Source organism: Eleutherodactylus coqui, chromosome 6 (assembly GCF_035609145.1).
Source record: "Eleutherodactylus coqui strain aEleCoq1 chromosome 6, aEleCoq1.hap1, whole genome shotgun sequence".
Lineage (NCBI taxonomy): Eukaryota > Metazoa > Chordata > Amphibia > Anura > Eleutherodactylidae > Eleutherodactylus > Eleutherodactylus coqui.
In genome coordinates this window covers 24235969-24259105 of record NC_089842.1, presented here as the reverse complement: position 1 = coordinate 24259105, position 23137 = coordinate 24235969, and the positions used below count along the sequence as shown (strand labels likewise).

The 23137-nt window shown below is 43.9% G+C and overlaps 2 protein-coding genes across 3 annotated transcripts in view; both read right to left on the bottom strand.

The window, feature by feature from the left end:
- The window catches only part of LOC136631961 (short-chain collagen C4-like), a 471326-nt gene extending 455434 nt beyond the window's left edge, over nt 1–15892 (bottom strand). Inside the window, exons 1-2 of the mRNA XM_066606484.1 lie at nt 15795–15892; nt 5111–5174 (exon numbers count right to left, since the gene is read on the bottom strand). Coding sequence (XP_066462581.1) covers nt 5111–5147 — 37 coding nt within the window. The 5' untranslated portion in view covers nt 5148–5174; nt 15795–15892. The remainder of the gene's footprint in view (nt 1–5110; nt 5175–15794) is intronic.
- LOC136631958 (venom serine protease inhibitor-like) overlaps nt 8703–23137 on the bottom strand; it is a 125293-nt gene continuing 110858 nt past the window's right edge. The window contains exons 3-4 of one of the 2 annotated variants that reach the window (XM_066606479.1): nt 10680–10712; nt 8703–9007 (exon numbers count right to left, since the gene is read on the bottom strand). In XM_066606479.1, coding sequence (XP_066462576.1) covers nt 8820–9007; nt 10680–10712 — 221 coding nt within the window. In that variant the 3' untranslated portion in view covers nt 8703–8819. The remainder of the gene's footprint in view (nt 9008–10679; nt 10713–23137) is intronic. The other variant, XM_066606480.1, reaches the window with a different exon arrangement.

The following is a 23137-nucleotide window of genomic DNA, read 5'->3' as shown; positions in this document are numbered from 1 at the left end:
GTGTGCATGTACAGAACAGTGTCTGTCACGTGCATGTAGCAGAGATGTGTGTGTGTGTGTGTGTGGCGTACATGTAGCTGAGCTGTATGTGTGACGGGCATGTAGCAGAGCTGTATGTGTGACGGGCATGTAGCAAAGTTGTAAGTGTGACGTGCATGTAACAGAGCTGTGTGTAATGCACATGTAACAGAGCTTTATGTGTGTGAGATGTATGTAGCTGAGTGTATGCATCTGATTTGTGTGTAGGAAGTGCATGTAGCAGAGCTATGTGTGTGTCTGTGACATGCATGTAGCAGAGCTATGTCTGTGGGACATACATGTAGCAGATCTGTATGTGTGACATGCATGTTATTGTTACAGAGATGTGTGTGTGTGTGATGTGCATGTAGCAGAGCTGTGTCTATGTGATGTGCGTGTAGTAGAGCTGCGTCTATGTGATGTGTGTGTAGCTGAGTTGTGTCTGTCATGTGCATGTAACAGAGCTGTGTGTGTGGCGTACATGTAGCAGAGCTGTATGTATGATGTGCATTTAACAAAGCTGTATGCATGATGCACATGTAGCAGAGGTGTATGTGTATAATGTGCATGTAGGTGAGCTTGGTGTGTGATATGCATGTAGCAGAGCTCTGTGTGTGATGTGCATGTAGCAGAGCTGTGTGTGTGACATGCATATAGCAGAGCTATCTATTATCTATCAAACACCTTAGAGGCACAATGATGGTGACGTCATCACAGGTCCTAAACCAGCAGCCGTGTGCTTACAACTCCAATTCCGTTCACTATATTATATTAGTAAGTGGTGCATTGTGCCAGCAGAAACACTGGTACTATAATTTCCTAATAAATACTAGTCTTATTAAAAAAGACAGCTGTAAAAATGCCGCTGATATGCAGCAAAGAGGTATGTGAAGGTGACGGTGTCTCTGGAGCGTCACAAACCTCTCAATGTAGAATCCTTCAGAGGCTGGCAGTTGTCACAAAGTTGTAGTTCGGCCACCACTAACCAAACCTCACAAAGAGCAGTGTTTGCAGGCGGCTCAGAAATACATGAAGATGGATCTTCAACCAGTTTTATTCACTGATGAATGCGTGCTCCACTGAATAGTTCTTATAGATGGAGATCTGGATGGCTGCTGAATGGTGACCCTGTTCCTACAGGACTGAGATGTCAGCAAGGAGTGATGTTTTCGATGTGAATATTGGGAAGCAAGATGGCAGGTTCTTTTAGGGTCCTTGGGGATGTCAAAATGAACCCAGAATTATATGTGGAGTTGCTACCTGAGTATTTTCTGCCCTGATATAAAAAGAAGAACAGTGCCCTCCAAAATAAAATTATTTTAAGGCAAAACAATAAACCATTCCATGCTGCTAAAAAAGCCATTGACTACTTGGCTGTCAATGGCTTTATGATTATGACTAGAGATGAGCGAACGTACTCGGATAGGCACTACTCGTCCGAGTAATGTGCCTTATCCGAGTACCTCCCCGCTCGTGCTGAAAGGTTCGGGTGCCGGCACGGAGCGCGGAGCTGCAGGGGAGAGCGGGGAGGAACGGAGGGGAGATCTTTCTCTCCTTCTCTCCCGCCCGCTCTGCCCCGCTCCCCGCTGCGACTCACCTGTCAGCAGCGGCAGCTCCCGAACCTTTCAGCACGAGCGGGGAGGTACTCGGATAGGCACGAGTAGTGCCTATCCGAGTACGTTCGCTCATCTCTAATTATGACCAAAGCTTTTCTTTTCTGGGAACGCATCAAAAAAAGAAAGTAAATTATGGTTTGAAATTGGATGCAAACTATTCCTACAGCTGTCTCACATTTTGTAGACGGCTTTTAAACCCTCTGATTCTATTTAACCAGTTTGGAACATTCTTCATTACCCCCTCTAGGGCAGGATTTGGACAGATTTGCTCATTAGCATTGAGGACATTGCTACCATAATAGCAAGAAAAAAGTAATTATCCAAAGAAAACACAGACAGTTATAACCCTTAGTAGTGCAGGTCTGTCCTACAGAGAAATTACCAAGAAAGCCACAGTGGCAGTTAATACAGTTTCCTATACCATTGTGAGGGGTTAATTCTAGATTTTCCCCTGTCTCAAATGAAATAAGAAAAATACGTTTAATTTCTCTGCTTTCAATTTTACTTTATCTGTCTTCTTCCCACTATATGACCCTGAATCTTATCTTATCCGTACTTTCACATGTCGTCCTGTTCTCTGTACATGTTCTGAGAATCTTATCCGAGGACATATTTTGCTTTGATACAACTGTCACCGATCGTTGATATATTGTTTATGTAGGAGACGTCTTTGAAAGAAATATTGTTCATTATAATCTCCAGATGTCCAGCAGCTTCGGACATGCACAGTGATTAGATCTTAAGCAAGCATTTCTGTTTCTATAAAGTTCTGTACTTTGCAAATAAACTCACTTCTTCTTTGGCTAACCACATACCGTGTGGTCATCCATCTAAGTCGTCAATGAGTACTCATATCTAAGACTAATTTGGAAGCAGACAGCATCAGCTGAACGGTCTGTTTGACCCCCTACACCATCAAATGGAACTTGGAAACTGGAGGAAGAGGACTGGCAGACCAAACACCAGTATAAAACAATTTTTTGAGAGTCAACAGTTTGTGTAATCGGCGCCTCACAGCACAAAAGCTTCAAGCACAGCTGAATGCAGCAAAAAATAGAAAAGGATACATTTTAACTGTGAAGCAAAGACTTTAATCGGCAGGTTTGACAAGTACAGTCTGAGTAAAGCCAGGCTCACACAAACACTGAGCACAGCATATTCTGCGCACCGGTCTTGCGCACATAATTTTCAGTACCAATTTGCCAAAGGAAGCCATGTTGCCACTCACATGACACTCATAGACTAATGAATAAAAATTTGCCATCTTTGGTACATCATGTAGGGTTTTTGTACACTATTGAGTGTGTGAAAGGATGGTTGGTCTGACACCAACTGAAGACATGGAGAAGAAGTGTGATGGTCTCGGGCTCTTTTGCTGGTTCCAGAGTTGGTAACTTGTACATTGAAGAAAAATGGCTACCACAGCAATTTATACCCCATGCAATACCCTCTGGTGTACAGCTAGTTGGTCAGGGGTTCATGTTACAGCAAGGCAATGATCCAAAACATACTTCTAGGTCATGTCATAAATACTTCTGGAGACAAGAAGACGCCGGTAAGCTTCAAAGAATGGAATGGCCGGCACAGTTTTCAGACTTAACCCATTGAGCTTGTTTGGGATAAACTGGACAGAAGGGTGAAAGTAAAGTAACCTACAAGTGCAGCACATTTGTGGGAACTTCTACAACAATGTGGGGAAGAAACTTCTGAACAATATCTGATTGTAACTGTAGAAAGAAATCCTTGATTGTGTAAGCCTGTTCTATCAGCTAGAGGGGCGACTGGGAGAAGTCAAAAATCTGGAGTTAATCCATTATTTTTTTATTCATCTAAAGCGCTGCAGAATAAGTTGGCGCTATACAAATAAAGATTATTATTATTCATCTTAACGTGTTTATTTGTTCTCTGCTTTCATTTAAATGTGAGAGAATAAACTGTAAATATCAATAAAAACTAGAAAAACGTAAAACCTTCTAAAACCTTTGTGTACATGTACTTACAAGTTCAATGGATGAGAGAGTTGTTAAAATCATATCAACGAAGATCTCATATATCACTATGCGACTTGATATGGAAACACAACCTCTTGGTTTTAAGGGGGTCTTAGGGCTTATTCACACGACGGTTTTTCTGTTCAGTTTTTTGTGAGCCAAAACCAGGAGTGGAGAGAAGGTATAATGGAAAGATTTGCAGGTCTTCCATATTTTGGACCCACTACTGGTTTTGGCTCACAAAAAAACTGAACATAAAAACTGTTGTGTGAAGGAGCCCTTATATTGTAAAATCATCCCTGCATGCAGCAAATAACAGATTTATGATGGAAATGATATAAATGTCATTATGTGTTCAAAAAGTGAATTCAGCATAAGTTGGAACAAGGCATATTGTGTTCATTACAAGATACAACTAATCCATCACAGTTTCACTATTATCAGCCCTTCTACTTCTAATAGCATCCACAATGTAACCAAACTACTGAAGATACAACTATCCCTGCACCTGCTGTCCGCTCTGGGAAAAGAGAAATGGCGTAATAATTAGAACACGGTGTATGGTGATGAAATAACATCTCCCTGCAATCAGTAACCTGCAGTAATAAAAGTGATATATAATATATAACTATCACAACTAGATGGGAAATAGTGAGATCTGTAGTGGGCACAAGCCGTGGGTGCCGGGTCACCTATAGCTTCACCTTCAGCAGGGGGCTATGTGATCATACAGGTTGCCCACCCCAAAGTCCGTCCCTTGCTTAAGAAAATACATTTTATCACTATTCCCATGCTGTACTACAGGGGGCGATACTAAGAATGTCCTTCACACGTCTATTTGCAGGGCTGCGGTGTTTCTTCCACCTTTAGCAGAAATAGCAGCCAACCATGCAACAGAACCGCCATATGTAAGATGGATCCAGCAGCCTCAGTGATGGGACACGGAGCCAAATCACAAGTACACTGATTAGAGGACACAGAGAGAATACGGCTCGGAGGTCACATGACAGCGGGGAGCAGACGCTCTGACACCATATAGAACTCTACATGTATCTTTGTAGGTAAACGGAGAAAACAACATAAAATATCTGAAATCAATACAAAAAATGTTAATCAAGAACTGTCTGTAGAAAGAACTAAAAATGTTCCAAAAAGTGGGAATCTGCTTATTTAAATCACCGGAATAATATCACCCAGTATATATATATATATATATATATATATATATATATAAATATAAATATATATTATTACATTGATTAGATGACACAGGGAGATACAGCTTAGAGGTCACATGACAGCGGGGTAGGGTGAAGCCTCTCTGATCCAAAATAGAACTCAAAATCTATGTTTGCAGGTAAACGGAGAAAACAACATAAAATATCTAAAAATGAATATAAAAATGTAAATTAAAAACTTTCTGTAGATTAAACCTGAAATGTTCTGAAAAGTGGGAATCCGCTCTAAACAGGAAGAAATACTCACTCAGCGACAGCAGCAGCAGCACAGAGACCGGTCTCATGGTCAGTTCTGGGGTTTCACCTTCGTCCTGAAAAAGACAGAATTTAACTAGAAGATTTGGCATTTGTGAGACCTCTGCTTGCTGTCAGTGATGGAGATCTGTCCTGATCCTGACACATACAGTGTTGTTACAATGTATCAGAACTCTCTAGTATGACAAGTGACGGATACAAGATACTGTGCAGTGATTATCTGTCTGGGTCAGAGAGGCTGTAGGTGAGCTACCTGTGTGATGTAGCGGATGGGTCTTCTACTGGTGCAGGGATGTGCAGGATTATATAGGGCACTGTGGGTATGGGCAGGTTGGACTTCTTCCTGGCAGTAAATCTCCATTTAGTTCCTGGTTATGTCATGTCAGCTGGTATTTACTATGTAACTTGCAGACAATGGCAGTGTTAATATCAGGCCAAAACTCATAAAGCTAGTTAGTGGCTTCAGCCGTGTTGGAGACTGTAAACTGATTTATGCTCCCAGGGTAAATAACGCTCTTATATTTACAGACTACATAAATCTGCAGCTCTGCATTGCCTACATCCTCGCCAACTCTCCGGGAACATCATGGAGGCTCCAGGAAAGAGGAAAGTCTTCCTGCACTCCCCAGAGAGTTGGCAAGTCTACTGGGCAGAACTGGTTCTGCCATTTGGGCTGTGATTGCTTGGGTAGCCAATGAAAATGTAACTGTGCTTCTTATTAGTGGAAGCCGATCCTCATACAGTCCGGCACACGTCTGGGCAGTCTCGTATTCTCAGTTAATGTGGTTTCATATCTGTGCTGGTACCTCCATCTCTGCATCCTGGGGATTCCCCTTTCCTGCTCCCATAACTGAGCAAAAAACCATAACCCCCACTGCAGATGTGAAAGCAGCCCCATCCTCCCCCGTCTCCTGCTGTCCAGCGCCCTAAGAAGAGCCAGAGAGCAGGATAAGGAGGACGAATGAAGATACGTAGGCGGCCCATCAGAGCAGGTTCTACTATCGACAAGTGAAGAGTAAGATGGGACACAGAGGGGGGATATTATTTATTGGGGGGCACAGAGGGGCTCGCTATTAGTTTGTAGGGGGTTCGGAGGCACATTATTTCTTGTGAGCGCTATAAGAGAATTATTACTGAGTGGGGACACTATCACTGGGCCGGGGCACTTGGGGTAGTGGCAGGATGGGGAGAGTGTAGAGAAATTAAGAAAGAGGAAGGTGTTCTATTAGAGGGGATGAGCAAAGCATGTGTCTTGAGACTTGTGCCCCTGATATTTTATATTCCTTAGGTCTCATTCACACGGGCATATGTTCCCCACCTATTATGTACATAGTTTCCATGTGCGTAAAATATGCAGTACACAGCAAATACGCATGTGTATGTTAAATCTATATATGCTATATTGGTGCTTAATATGAGGGTTAAAATCACTGATTACTTCACAAGGTGATCCGGGAAATATTCAGATAGCCAGATTGGAATCAGGAAGGAATTTGTTTCCCCTTAATTGAGGAAAATTGGCTTTTACCTTGTTGGTTTTTTTTTTTTTGCCTTCCTCTGGATCAACATGCGGGCAAGGATGGGGGGATAATAGTTGGGGAAGTAATAGGCTGAACTTGTTGGACGTAGATCTTTCTTTGGCCTAACATGTCATGTTACTATGTCCCTTCATCTTCACATTCTCATCATCCCTTCTGCCTCCATAATGAACTATAAGATCCAGCAGGTCCTCGCCACTGCAGAACCTCAGGACCACATGGAACCTTCTTGAGGGTAAGGTCCCACGCAAACCAAATGCACACAAATGCAGCCACCTTTCCTTGATGTGTATGGAGTATATGGTGGCTGGGAATTTGCATACAGAGAGGAAGTTGCAAATGGAGATCACATAATATTTGCATGTCGCTGTTCAATGAACCCCAACAATTAAAAATTTTACCGGTGGGTCCTGGGCACCCCAGTCCAAAATTGGCTGTATAGGCCATTTCCAGCTGAAGCTCTAGGCAACATATTGGGTAAATACAGGTCAATGTTCATAGGGAACCAGATAAAAATGACTGAGGAATTTTTGGATTTAGAGATTCACCCTGCAGAATAAGGTGGAGACAACTGTCTACTCTTGCCGGTAATACCCAGTTGTTTACTCTTTCTGATAATCTGGGGGCTTACCATTGATAAAACTGAGCATGCCCATAGAGCTGGTGATGTATTGGTGCCACCCTGGTACCAAAAATCAGATAGAGTGCTCTCATACTTGCATTAGAGCTGGAGTTCTTAAATTACTGAGTCCCCAAAGCTCAGTGCGAGCAGAGTGAGGAGAACCCTGTGGAACAACTGGCTGCATCTTCATCAGTAGGCACATGAGCAGAACGGAGTCCAGGCGCCCTCTATGCTCATACAGCGAATGATCACCATGCATGCTCCTTTACAACCATATGAAAGCAGTAGCGAGGTGCCCACAATGGGGAGGAGCAACAGTGAAAATGTCTCTAAGAATGAAATAATGAAATATACATAGGTGAAAAGAAGATCAAATAAGTGGTGTTTCCAGTCACCAAGCTCTGGATTCTGTTGTACAGTAATTGAACTATTTTGGACATTGCTTTATTTGCTTGGAACTGCAATAAAAGTACATTTTCCTGTTTCACCCTTATGGTGCCTGCACACGACCAGAATTTAATTATGGAATCCGTGATTGTCACCCATGAGTACTGAAAAAATAGAACATTTGCATGTCTGCTCACATGAGAGGATAGCGATTGCGAAGTGGATCATGTTTTATTTTTGTGCGGGCTGTGCACCGATGGAAGTCATCCGACCTGCAGCCCATTTATAATTGGCATTCCGGATATGCCACAGGTGCCTGCATCATAGCCTACTGACAGCTTGGGAAAAATAAACATTTAAAAAAAAAAATTGTACTTCGCATGACCGACAGCGAGCGTCTGCAGTCATCTGCAATACAGAAAGCATAGTTACGAAGGGTCGTTGGCCAGAGTCAGAGCTGAATTCCGCTGCAGGCTCCTGCATGCAGAATCTGACCCGGTCGTGTGTGCCGAAAGTATCACCTCCTCCCCTCTCCTCTCCTCTCTTGCAGAACCAAAGAGGTGAGGTGAGGAGGAAGATCTAGGATGCACACACTGCCATCAGTGTGTGCATGCAGCCCATGGCGCTGCAGAGTGATTTCCGGCTGGGGAGCTGCGACACCCTAGTTGGTAATCACTTTAATGGTGACCAGATGTTACGGGAAAGTGGGACAAATGCCTGTTTCGCTGGGGACCCAAAGCGGGACTGTCCCACCTAAATACGGACATCTGGTCACCTTAATATAGCAATCATGAACACAAGCTGATCCCCAACTCTTACCCACTACTATTCCTTAGATGTAAATGCTGTTTTCAAGGATTCAGATGGAACATTGGGATGGAAGGCCGGTCATGCAGTAAATCACAGTGTAAACCCAGAGGCTCTCGGGTGCAATAGTGGCCCCCGTAAATACCACCTTAAATGGGGCGTATTCTGACCCTGCCTAGGGCAGCCCCATCTGTAAACACAGTCCTGGGTACAGAAGACAACACAGAACATGATTGTGACTCTTTTATTGTCAGGTGACAGAAATACAGGATGCGGCCACAGATAGTGATAATAGAAGAAGGAAGTTACAAATATGGCTGCCCCGATGGCTGCGGGGTCCGGGCCTTCTATTGTTTAGGACACTCCTCACGAGGGATGCATCTCCTATCTTGATCACTCAGAAGCACGTAGCCGTCCACACAGACACATCCTGGTACACATTCCTTGGTGCACGGTTTAGGTGTTAAGGTACAGTTCATTTGGCATTCTTTTTTCCCACTGCAACGGGAGTATTTCTGGTTCTCAGGGCACGGCTCTGCAAAATTATAATAATGTTAGTGGGGGAGGGGTGAATGCACATGAAGGCATATATAGTAATCAGGATGTGAGAGCCGTCAGATATGGCAGGACCTTCTGGGAACCAAGTGGGTGACATAGTGTCTCAGTGAATAAGATATAGTGACTCAGTGTAGGGGCATATCTATAAGGGATGCCGGGGATGCAGTTGCACCCGGGCCCAGGAGCCTTAGGGGGCCCATAACATATTTCCTCCATATAGGCAGCCCAGTACTATGAATAAAGTATTATAATTGGGGGCCCCGTTACAGATTTGGCATTGGGGCCACACACTTACGCCTCTGATCAGCGGTAGTGACTTACTGAATGTGAGATGACTTGGTGTTTATAAAGTTATTCAGTTGGGCCACTGTAACACCCGCGGCCGGCAAAACGCTGCAAATGTAATAGTTTTCGGCCGCATGTTCCTGTCTCCAACAGAGGGATTTAGCGCACCCCATCATTGATGAGGTGCACTAAACGCTGTAAAAAAAGAGCAGACGGCGCTCAAAAATTGAGAGCATGTCTGCGAGGCCCTATTGAAAATGATGGGAGCGTTATACCACAATTACCGCGGCGTGCAAAACGCCACAGTAATCGATGTAAAAAACGGATGTGTGAGAGTGGCCAGAGGTCAATGAGGTGGTGCAGTGGCTATATAGTGACTCAGTGTTACATAGAGGCTCAATGAGTAAGATATGGTGGGTCACTGATAATATTGTGGCTCAGTGATTAAGATACAGAGGCTCAGTTGTAGCTCTCATGTTTTGGCTCAGAGAGTAAAATATTATGTCTGCTTTTTTGTTTTACAGGTTCCTGAAAACTCCAGAAATTATTGTGTCCTGTGTCCAAACTTGTTTTAGATTTGTGTGATCACCCTAAAGGCCCCTGCACACTAGCGCTTTTTTTGCACGTTTTTTTTCACGCGATATCGCTGCGGTTTTTTTTAACGCGATTGTCAATAGAATTTTTTAATGCTAAAACGCATCGCACAAAAATCACAAAGCACAAACTTGCATTGTGTTTTTAACATTAGAAAGTCTTATTGACAGTCACGTTTAAAAAAAGCAGCGATATCGTGTGAAAAAAAAAACGCACGAGAAAAACACTAGTGTGCAGGAACGAGGTGAGCGCAAAATGGGGCCGTGAATTTTGCATTCCCTACCATGTGTAAACAGCCTTGCATCACTTCAGGGATGAAGGTATCCTCAGGCGCAGCAGTGACAGCCATGGTAGAGGATCGCAGACTTTTTCCCATTGCTTTCAATGGGGTTGGCGCTGCTGTCGGCCCCATTCAGGACTATGGGGCTGCGATGCGAGATAACGTAGCAAAATAGATCATGCCGCAATTTCTTTCTCGCATAGCATCGCATAGTGGAACCATGTGGGAAAACATCGCTTATGTGTTTAACTCCATTCAAAAGGAGGGGGTTCATATTTGAGCAAAATGTCTGCACCTCGCAACGCACAAATCTTGCACAATTTTCTTGTCCGTGTGACACCTACCTAAGACTTTTCAAATTTTTCCATGCAGGTCATTTCTGGGTGATGGGGGGAGCAGAGCGTACTGGATGAGCCGCAGCAATAGCGATCACAGAATATACAGTACATAAGAGTATTGATAGGCGACCGTTATGATGTATAATACTCACTTGCACGCACATTGATCAGTATGACAGCCGCAACTGCAAAGCACAAAACAGCAGAAATCAGATGTCTTGTTTCCTCCCTGGACGCCCGAAGAAATACCACCATGTGGTGCCCAAATAATACCGCTACACACTGTTATAAAGTATTATGGAAGGTAAATATTAATAGGATTTCAGTAAAATCAGCATCTAGGTTTTAGAATAAAGGGCTTGTTTTTTGTCATCTCCTTGTAGATGTGTTCTCAGTCTCAGACCAGTATGTTAACTAGACTGCCCGGTGATCTTGGTTAAAAGGAAAATTGCTAAAAAAGAATGTTCCACATTATAAAGCAAGTCACAGTTCTGATGCAATATGGGGAGGAAGAGAGACCTTTCTGAAGATGAATTAGTCCAATGTCTTGCAAAAGGCATAAAAATAATTGGAATTTCATGAAAGTGAAGAGAGATCATCGAACAGTGAAACATAATGTGAGTGATTCGCAGCACAGATGAACATGATCTGATAAAGGCTTAATAAGGAAAGTTTCTGCCAGACAAATTAATCAAAATACTAACGACCACCTGTCTGTGAGTGAGTTACATGGCCAGGGGGTGATCAGTGTGTGCAGGACTTTGCTGTGTTGGTTGTGATCCCTATTATATGGGATGAAGAATTTATGTAGCACAGCTGTGTGACGTGCATGTAGCAGACTTGTGTGTGTGACATGCATGTAGAAGACCTATGTATGTGACATGCATGGAGAAAACGCATGTGTGTGACATGCATGTAGCAGAGGTGTGTGTGTAGGTGTGACATGCATATAGCAAAGCTGTGCGTGTGGGTGTGACTTGCACATAGCAGAGCTGTGTGTGTTTGAGCTGAATGTAGCAGAGCTGCATGTGTGTGAAATGTATGTAGTTGACTGACTGCAACTGCTCTGCATGTGTATGATGTGCATGTAGCAGAGCTATGTCTGTATGACATACATGTAGCAGATCTGTATGTATGACTTGGATGTAGCAGAGATGTGTGTGATGTGCATATAGCAGAGCTGTGTCTATGTGATGTGCGTTTAGCAGAGCTGTATCTGTCACGTGCATGTAGCAGAGAGGTGTCTGTGTGGCATACATGTAGCCGAGCTGTATGTGTGACGTACATGTAGCAGAGCTGTATGTGTGACGTACATGTAGCAGAGCTGTATGTGTGACGTCCATGCATTAGAGCTGTGTGTGTGATCACATGTAGCAGAGGTGTATGTGTGTGATGTGCATGTAGGTTAGCTGGGTGTGTGTGACATGCATGTAGCAGAGCTATCTATTATCTATCAAATACCTTAGAGGTGCAATGATGGTGACGTGATCACAGGTCCTAAACCAGCAGCCGTGTGCTTACTACTCCAATTCCTTTCACTATATTATATTAGTAAGTGGCACATTGTGTCAGCAGAAACATTGGTACTATAACTTCCTAATAAATACTAGTCTTATTAAAAAAAGCAGCTGTAAAAATGCCGCTGATATGCAGCAAAGAGGTATGTGAAGGTGACGGTGTCTCTGGAGCGTCACAAACCTTTCAATGTAGGATACTCCAGAGGCTGGCAGCTGTCACAAAGCTGTAGTTCGGCCACCACTAACCAAACCTCACAAACAGCAGTGTTTGCAGGCGGCTCAGAAATACATAAAGATGGATCTTCAACCAGTTTTATTCACTGATGAATGCATGCTCCACTGAATAGTTCTGATAGATGCAGATCTGGATGGCTGGTGAATGGTGACCCTGTTCCTACAAGACTGAGATGTCAGCAAGGAGTGATGTTTTGGGTGGGAATATTGGGAACCAAGAAGGCAGGTTTTTTTAGGGTCCTTGGGGAAGTCAAAATGAACCAAGAATTATATGTGGAGTTCCTACCTGAGTATTTTCTGCCCTGATATAAAAAGAACTGTGCCCTACAAAATAAAATAATTTTCATGCTAAGCAATAAACCATCCCATGCTGCTAAAAAAGCCATTGACTGCTTGGCTGTCAATTGCTTTATGATTATGACCAAAGCCTTTTTTCAGGGCACACATCAAGGAAAGCTGCTCTGCAGCACAGAAAGCAAATTATGGTTTGAAATTGGATGCAAACTATTTCTACAGCTGTCTCACATTTTGTAGACTGCTTTTAAACCCTCTGATTCTATATAACCAGTGTTCGAACATTCTGCATTACACCCTCTAGGGCAGGATTTGGACAGATTTGCTCATCAGGATTGAGGACATTGCTGTCATAATGGAAAGAAAAAAGTAATTATCCAAAGAAAACACAGACAATTATAACCCTTAGTAGTGCAGGTCTGTCCTACAGAGAAATTACCAAGAAAGCCATAGTGGGAGTTAATACAGTTTCCTATACCATCAAATGGAACTTGGAAACTGCAAGAAGAGGACTGGCAGACGAAACACCAGTACAAAACAGATGACAAGTTTATGAGAGTCAACAGTTTGTGTAATCGGCGCCTCACAGCACAAAAGCTTCAAGCACAGCTTAATGCAGCAAAAAATAGAAAACTTTAAATTTCAACTGTGCAGGTTTGAGAAGTACAGTCTGAGTAAGGCCAGGCTCACACGAACGTGTCGGCACAGCATATTCTGCGCACGGGTCTTGCGCACCTAATTTGCTGTATCAATCTGCCAAAGGAAGCCATGTTGCTGCTCACATGACTTGTGTGAGATACAAGGGCAAAACAAATCACAGCAGGTTCTGTCTTGGCATGTATTATGTGCACATACACACCAAGATAGTACATGGCTATGAGCGGTACGCAGCCAGCATGTAATGTCATTGCATACTAACTACATGCTCCACAAGCATATCTTGCATCATGCATGCTGTGAGATACATTTGTGTGACTCCGGCCAAAGAAAGTCACTGCTAAGATTGCAAAATATGAAAAAGACTTGCCTGGACCAAGCAGCACCTCCAATAATGACTGAAGAGTGGAAGAGGGTCTTATAGACTGATGAATCAAAATTTGACATCTTTGGTACATCGTGTAAGGTTTCTGTACATCATTGAGTGGGTAAAACAATGCTTCCTGAGTGTGACACAAACTGTAGACATGGAGGAGAAATGTGATGGTCTGGGGCTCTTTTGCTTGTTCCAGAGTTGGCAACTTGCACAGGGTGACTGGCACACTGGACTAAAAGGGCTACCATAGCATTTTATACGCCATGCAATACCCTTTGATGAACAGCTAGTTGGTCAGGGGTTCATGTTACAGCAAGGCAATGACCTAAAACATACTTCTAGGCTATGTCAGAACTACTTATGGAGACAAGAAGAAGCCGGTAAGCTTCAATGAATGGAATAGCCTGCACAGTCTCTAGACTTATCCCCATTGAGCTTGTTTGGGATGAGCTGGACAGAAGGGTGAAAGTAAAGTAACCTACAAGTGCAGCACATTTGTGGGAACTTCTACAACAATGTGGGGAAGAAATTTCTGAACAATATCTGAATGTAACTGTAGAAAGAAATCCTTGATTGTTATATCAGCTAGAAAGGTGACTAGGAAGGGTCGAAAAACTAGATTTAATCCTTTATTTTTTATTCATCTTAACTTGTTTATTTGTAAATATCAATAAAAACTAAAAAAATCTAGGTGTTCTAAAACCTTTGTGTACATGGACTTACAAGTTCAATGGATGAGAGTTATTAAAATCCTATCCAGGAAGATCTCATATATCACTATGTAACTCGATATGGAAACACAACCTCTTGGTTTTAAGGGGAGCTTAGGGCTTATTCACACGACGGTTTTTATGTTAATTTATTTGTGAGCCAAAATCGGGAGTGGAGAGAAAGTATAATAGAAAGATTTGCACGTCTTCTGTATTTTGGACTCACTACTGGTTTTGGCTCACAAAAAAACTGAACATAAAAACTGTTGTGTGATGGCGCCCTTATATTGTAAAATCATCCCTGCATGCAGCAAATAACAGATTTATGATGGAAAAGATATAAATGTCATTATGTATTCAAAAACTGAACTCAGCATAAGTTGCAGCAAGACATATTGTGTCTATGGGCTATGTGATCACACAGGTTGCCCACCCCAAAGTCCGGCCCTCGCTTAAGGAAATACATTTTATCACTATGTCCATGCTATATTACAGGGGGCGATACTGAGACTGTCCTTCACACGTCTATTTGCAGGGCTGCGGTGTTTCTTCCACCTTTAGCAAAAATAGCAGCCAACCATGCAACAGAACTGCCATATGTAAGATGGATCCAGCAGCCTCAGTGATGGGACACGGAGCCAAATCACAAGTACACAGATTAGAGGACACAGAGAGAATACAGCACGGAGGTCACATGACAGCGGGACTCGGAGATCACATGACAGCGGGGTGCAGCGAAGCCTCTCTGTCACCATATAGAACTCTAAATGTATCTCTGTCACCATATAGAACTCTAAATGTATCTTTGTAGGTAAACAGAGAAAACAACATAAAATGTCTGAAATCAATACAAAAACTGTTAATCAAGAACTGTCTGTAGAAAGAACCAAAAATGTTCCAACAAGTGGGAATCGGCTTATTTAAATTACCGGAATAATATCACCCAGTATATATATATATATATATATTATTACATTGATTAGATGACACAGGGAGATACAGCTTAGAGGTCACATGACAGCGGGGTAGGGTGAAGCCTCTCTGATCCAATGTAGAACTCAAAATCTATGTTTGCAGGTAAACGGAGAAAACAACATAAAATATCTAAAAATTAATCTAAAAATGTAAATCAAAAACTTTCTGTAGATTAAACCTGAAATGTTCTGAAAAGTGGGAATCCGCTCTAAGCACAGAGAAATACTCACTCAGCGACACCAGCAGCAGCACAGAGACCGGTCTCATGGTCAGTTCTGGGGTTTCACCTTCGTCCTGTAAAAGACAGAATTTAACTAGAAGAGTCAGCATTTGTGAGACCTCTGCTTGTTGTCAGTGATGGAGATCTGTCCTGATCCTGACACATACAGTGTTGTTACAATGTATCAGAACACTGTAGTATGGCAAGTTACAGATACAAGATACTGTGCAGTGATTATCTGTCTGGGTCAGAGAGGCTGTAGGTGAGTAGTAGCAGGTACCTACCTGTGTGATGTACCGGCTGTGGTCTTCTGCTGATGCAGGGATGTGCAGGATTATATGGGGCTCTGTGGGTGTCAGCAGGTTGGACTTTTTCCTGGCAGTAAATCTCCATTTAGTTCCCGGTTACGTCATGTCAGCTGGTATTCCTTATGTAACTTGCAGACAATGGTAGCATGAATATCGGGCCAAAACTCATAAAGCTAGTTAGTGGCTTCAGCCGTGTTGGAGATTGTAAACTGATTTATGCTTCGGGGGTAAATAAATCTCTTATATTTACAGACTACATAAATCTGCAGCTCTGTATTACCTACATCCTCACCAACCCTAAAACATCCCGGAGGCTCCAGGAAAGAGGAAAGTCTTCCTGCACTCCCAGAGAGTTGGCAAGTCTCCCGGGCAGAGCTGGTTCTGCCATTTGGGTTGTGATTGCTTGGGTAGCCGATGAAAATGTAACTGTGCTTCTTATTAGTGGAAGCCGCTCCTCACACCGTCCGGCACACGTCTGGGCAGTCTTGTATCTTCAGTCAATGGTGTTTCATATCCGCGCTGGTATCTCCATTTGGAGGCTGCGTTGCAGATACGGCACTAAAAACTGGAAGAAACAGCGTTGTATGCATCACTTTTTTTCCAGCAAAATGCTGGGCAGCTGAGCAGAAACCAAATGGATTCCATTATAGTCAATGGTGTCCGTTCGGCACTCTTAGGTTCCTTCATCTCTCCTGCTCCCATAACTGAGCAGAAAACCATAACCCCTGATGCAGATGGAAAAGCAGCCCCATCCTCCCCCGTCTCCTGCTGTCCAAGCACCTTAAGAAGAGCCAGAGAGCAGAATAGGGAGGATGAATGATGATACACAGGGGGCCCATCAGAGCAGGTTCTACCAATGACAAGTGAAGAGCAAGATGGGACACAGAGAGGGGATATTATTTATTGGGGGGGGGCACAGAGTGGCTCACTATTAGTTTGTAGGGGCACGGAGGCCACATTATTTCTTGTGAGCACTATAAGAGAATTATTACTGCATGGGAACACTATTACTGGGTCAGGGCACTTGGGGTAGTGGCAGGATGGGGAGAGTGTAGAGAAATGAAGAAAGAGGAAGGTGTTCTATTAGAGGGGATGAGCAAAGCATGTGTCTTGAGACTTGTGCCCCTGATATTTTATATTCCTTAGGTCCCACTCACACGGGCATATGTTCCCCACCTATTATGTACATATTTTCCATCTGCGTAAAATATGCAGTACACAGCAAATACGCATGTGTATGTTAAATCTATATATGCTATATTGGTGCTTAATATGGGTGTTAAAATCACTGATTACTTCACAAGGGTCGGTGATCCGGGAAATATTCCGATAGCTAGATTGGAATCGGGAAGGAATTTGTTTCCCCTTAATTGAGGAAAATTGGCTTTTACCTTATTGGGTTGTTTTTTTTGCCTTCTCTGGATCAACATGCGGGCAAGGATGGGGGGATAATAGGTGGGGGAGTAATAGGCTGAACTTGATGGCCGTAGATCTTTTTTTGGCCTAACATGCCATGTTACTATGTCCCTACATCTTCACATTCTCATCATCTCTTCTGTCTCCATAAGGAACTATAAGATCCAGCATGTCCTCGCCACTGCAGACCCTCAGGACCACATGGGACCTTCTTGAGGGTGAGGTCACACGAAAACCAAATGCACACAAATGCAGCCACCTTTCCTTGATGTGTATGGAGTATATGGTGGCTGGGAATTTGCATACAGAGAGGAAGATGCAAATGGAGATCACATAATATTTGCATGTAGCTGTTCAATGAGCCCCAACAATTAAAAATTTTACTGGTGGGTCCTGGGCACCCCAGTCCGAAATTGGCTGTATGCACCATTTTCAGCTGAAGCTCTAGGCAACATATTGGGTAAATACAGGTCAATGTTCATAGGGAACCAGATAAAAATGACTAAGGAATTTTTGGATTTATAGATTCACCCTGCAGAATAAGGTGGAGACAACTGTCTACTCTTGCCGATACCCAGTTGTTTACTCTTTCTGATAATCTGGTGGCTTACCATTGATAAAACGGAGCATGCCCATAGAGCTGGTGATGTATTGGTGTCACCCTGGTACCAAAAATCAGATAGAGTGCTCTCATACTTGCATTAGAGCTGGAGTTCTTAAATTATTGAGTCCCCAAAGGTCAGTGCGAGCAGAGTGAGGAGAACCCAGTGGAACTGGCTGCATCTTCATCAATAGGCACATGAGCAGAACGGAGTCCAGGCGCCCTCTATGCTCATACAGCGAAGGATCACCATTGCTGCTCCTTTACAACCACATATGAAAGCAGTAGTGAGGTGCCCACAATGGGGAGGAGCAACAGTGAAAATGTCTCTAAGAATGAAATAATGAAATATACTGTACATAGGTGAAAAGAAGATCAAATAAGTATCTGGAAAGTGACTACAATTTAGTTTAGTGAACAAATATAAACCAGAACAGGTAAGTAGTTATCAGCAGAAGGTTACCTGTGTGAGACAGCGATCATCCGTAATACAACAATTACTGTGTCTCACAATAACTGATACTCAGCCGGGCAGAAGATAGAAACAGACAACTACAGATGTCCAAAAACAGATCAACGGTTCAAAGGAAGCATGCAAAATCCAACTGCTCATTTTAACCCGTTGGGTTAATAGTCTTGCTCTGGGAGATCGACTCTTCTTCTGGAGGGTCTCCACCTCTCACTGGGGGATATACTTTCTCTAAGCCAATAAACTTTAGAACTCAGGGATCACAGCCATGGGCCAAGGGGATGTAGTGGCCCTGAGTTAATAGAGCCCTTCCATAAGTATGCATGTGTTTGTCTCATGTCATTGTGTTGTCAGTGTCTTCAATGTGTGTGCATTTGATGTGTATTGCATCTCTGCAGCACTGAAAGGGTTAACATCTGGCTTATGTCTGAAAAATCTATCTTGTGTGTCACGTATCGTGTGATATATATGTCTTTTGCAAGGTGTGGTGAAAGAGAGTTGTTGTCTTCTTCTTGCAAGAAAGAGTTAGTTTGACTGGAGTCTGAGTCGGAGTCTTGAGAAGAGAGAGCCTTGTCCCATGAGGATCCCCAAGATGGTGCGTTATGTCTCCACCAGAAGTATGAGTGGAGACATGGGTGTTGCCAGGTTGAGATGCAGGAGAAAGATAGTTGATGCTCACAGGTGCTGATTGCCTGAGTGCCCGCTGTCAGTGTGCTATTCCGCTCCCATCTTCCTTGGCGAACCCACTGTAACTTTTCCTGTTGGGCTCTTATTTCCTCTTAGGCAGGTCAGACGCTGTCTATATCAAGTTTCGATCCCATATTCCCTCCCAAACCCCCTGTCTGTGTCCCATGTGGTGTGGGAACCCCGCTGTCACAGTCCCCGCTAGCACTGTAATATGTGTCGGCACTCCTGGACCTGCTGTCGGAAGGACAGAAGCTCCAGAAGTGTCTCAACACCAGTGCAGTGTGGAGAATAGGTTGGGATCCTACAACAAAAATTGTGAGTATTATGAGCCCCTGTTACACTGGAAAACCAGGGAAATCACAGCCTCACCCCAGCCTCCATTACAGACAGAGAGCTCATGATAATCTATTGAGCACAACCCACAGATAACTGGGACTGACGGGGATCCAGTTCCCCAAAATTCCTAAACAGACAGAGAGAGAGAGAGTGCATGGAAGACAACTCTGGTAACTGTTCCTGGAAAATACTAAATTCAGTGTATTGACCTGTGTAAAAAGCAAGAGACCTGTAATTGCTTTGCTTCGTACATTTGCTCTTAAAAAAGACTGTCAGTAAAACTGTGTACCTTCAGTTTTGCAATAGAAAATCTGTGGACTCGTCTGTTATTCTCATGTCATCCACTAGGAATTCACAACTTGAAGGTACTAGCGTCACCCGTGACAAAAACCCACTTGACATTATTTGCCTTAAAGGGGTTGTCCCGAGAAAGCAAGTGGGGGTAAGCACTTCTGTATGGCCATATTAATGCACTTTGTAATATACATCGTGCATTAAATATGAGCCATACAGAAGTTATTCACTTACCTGCTCCGTTGCTGGCGTCCCCGTCTCCATTGTGCCGTCTAATTTCAGCGTCTAATCTCCCGAATAGACGCGCTTGCGCAGAAGGGTCTTCTCCCTTCTCTTGGGTCTCGGCATGAGCGGCGGGCTGGCTCCGTCCCCTTCTACGCGTCATCGCGTAGCTCTGCCCCGTCACGTGTGCCGATTCCAGCCAATCAGGAGGTTGGAATCGGCAATGGACCGCACAGAGCCCACGGTGCACCATGGGAGAAGACCCGCGGTGCATCGTAGGTGAAGATCCCGGCGGCCATCTTGGTAAGGTAAGTAAGAAGTCGCCGCAGAGCGGGGATTCGGGTAAGTACTAAACTTTTTTTTTTTTTTAACCCATCCCTTGTGTTTGTTTCGCGCCAAACGGGGGGCCTATTTGAAAAAAAAATAAGCCGTTTCGGCGCGGGACACCCCCTTTAAGTTCTAAATCCTGTTTAACCGCATGTGTTCCAAAGTGAGGCCTCTGTAGCATCCGTTTTGTAGAGAGACCGTACAACTACCCATGACCGTCATCTTGTTTATGCCCGTAATCTCCCCCGCAGCTGGCTGTCTCTCCACTGGGACATTGCTCGGCCTCCCAGCTCCGCAGTCACTGTTGTCACCAGGCACCCTCTCATTTCTGCTGCTGGCTCCGCTGTCCCAGTCCCCTCACCGCCACTGCTGCCCTCCCATCCTCTGTGCTGACAATAGATGAATGGATGTCTGGCTCACAGCTCCATCCCCCTGCCGACTCTCAGTCACTGTCTTGGGCTGCTGCCGCGATAACCGCCGGCCGGCAAGTAACACCAATCCGCAGTTGGGGCATGCCCAGGGCATTACCTCCAGCTAACCACTAGCTTCTGGTGGAGACATAATGCACCTGTAGAGAAAGAGGGTAAGTGATCGCCTAATGCCTGCCCTGGGAGCAAATCACCCAGGCCTTCTCAGCACTAAAATGGAGACCTGAGAGAGAGAGAGTGAGAGCAACCGCCAGGCAGTGCTGAGTGTAACAACTAATTGTGAATGCGTAGAGAGCTGGAGAGAGAGCAAGGAGAGTTGCCAGGAGCAGAACCCCACAGATAACTGGGACTGTGAATATGTCTGCCATCCTGTGAATCCTCCCTGTCATACCACTATTGTGTTCGCACCAGTGCCCTGATGGCTGATATAAGGCCGATCTAAGGTTTGTAAACTGCTAACCATTTATTCAAGTAAATGAGCACGACTGTTCCCATTTTCGCTCAGAAAGCTATCCCTGTGTGGACTATTTTATTTCAACATCTAAATTCACCGCAGGAGATGGAACGGTGGCGTCATGAGTGACAAAGAGAACTCTAAGGTAAATGGCAGATTGGGTCTCTCCTGTGATACTCTGCCAGCAGTAACTTTGTTGAGTCCTGTGCTACCCCCTGAGGAAGAAATGGTAGAGCTCCGTGAAAAGGCCTCAATCTACCCCACTGTCTCCTCGGCTATGGGCCCGCTCCTTGGACGTTGCACTGACCTGTCTCTCAAGCTGAGCTCCCTGACCTCACGCTGGACTAAAGAGAATATATAAGAGACCATCACCAATACTTTTCTTTTGTGAAGGTATGGTTTTGCAACAGCTTCAGACCTTTACAAGTTGGGGAACGCTACTGTACAAACATTACTGGTTCGGATGAGCACCGTGTTTTTTAGTATTTTCTCAGCACTTTGACTTTAGGGCCCTGGGCTCCAACAGTTTTCTCCATGGTTATTGTTAAACTAGATCTCCCAACATGCCTCTGCCAGGTTGTCAGGGCATGTAGGGAATGTAGATCTACAATAGCTAGAGAAGCACTTGTTGGGGACCAGTGCCCTACAGCCATAGCACAGGAGAAATTCAAATTGGGTGCCATATTTCTGCTCTGTCTAATAGTTCTGATTTGCAGATCCCATTCTATTATCTCAAAATGGTCTAGGAGGACATTTTCATAGAGTTGTTCAGATGGGCAACACCATGAATGACACAAGTGACATGGTGAAGGCAGTTTAGCTAAGGAGTAATCAATCCTTCTATGATAGTATCACTGACTGGGCTGATCAGGGAAATGCGGTGGATATAGTTTTTCTTGACATTAGTAAAGTATTTGACAAAGTATCTCATACTATACTTAATGAAAAAATGACCAAATATGGGATTGACAAGGCAACTGTTAGGTGGATTCACAACTGGCTGAGTGATCGTACTCAAAGAGTGGTCATAAATGGCTGCACATCCAAGTGGAAGTGTGTATCAAGTGGGGTACCACAAGGCTCTGTCCAAGGCCAAGTGTTGTTCAACCTTTTTTATAAACAATCTGGAAAAGGGAATTGATAGGAAACTGATCAAATTTGCTAATGACACAAAGCTAGGAGGGATAGCTAACGCTAGGGAAGAGAGAGTATTCAAAAAGATCTAGAAAAGCTTGAAGAGTGGGCAGCGACTAACAGAATGGTATTTAACAAGGAGAAATGCAAAGTCCTACATCTGGGCAATAAAAATGAAAAAAGCACATACAGAATGGGAGGAATTGAGCTAAGCAGCAGCACATGTGAAAAAGACTTGGGTATAGTAATAGATCATAGACTGAACATGAGTCAACGATGTGATGCAGCAGCCAAAAAGGCAAACACAATTCTGGGATCTATTAAAGAGCTTTTGTCATTAAAAAAAATTATCTAAACTTACCTATTCCTTCCCCGTCAGTCTCCTTATCACATCTTCTCATGGTTGAGCTTCTCCAGTGCCCCAGGTCAGCTCACTGTAGGCTGGGACCAGCTTGTTATGAGGGCTGGTTATCACAAATTCCTTCCGGCTGGGTCAGTGAAAGTCACATCCCTGTGCTGTAGCTTCACTGCCTAGGAAGGAATTGTAATCTATTTCAGTGACAGCTCGCATGAGCAATCTCTGAAGAAGATAGGCAGTGCTCCTGCTGGCCTGTGAGCTGTGATGTAACGTACATTGGAAGACTGCCAACCAAATGTACAGTAACTTCACAGCAAGGAGAAGAATCAGGCAGCTGGAGGTGAAGTGACCCCTGGACTGCAGGAGACAGGAGAAGATAGGGGAGGTGAAGATCTGGTAAGTAGACTGATGGGGGAGGAATAGATAAGTGTAGCATTTTTCTTTTTTAGTGACAAAACCCCTTTAAGAGAAGCATAGAGTCTAGATCCCGTGAGTTCATAATCCCCCTCTATTCTTCCTTAGTCAGACCTCATCTGCAATACTGTGTCCAGTTCTGGGCACCACACTATAAAAAAGACATAGACAAACTAGAG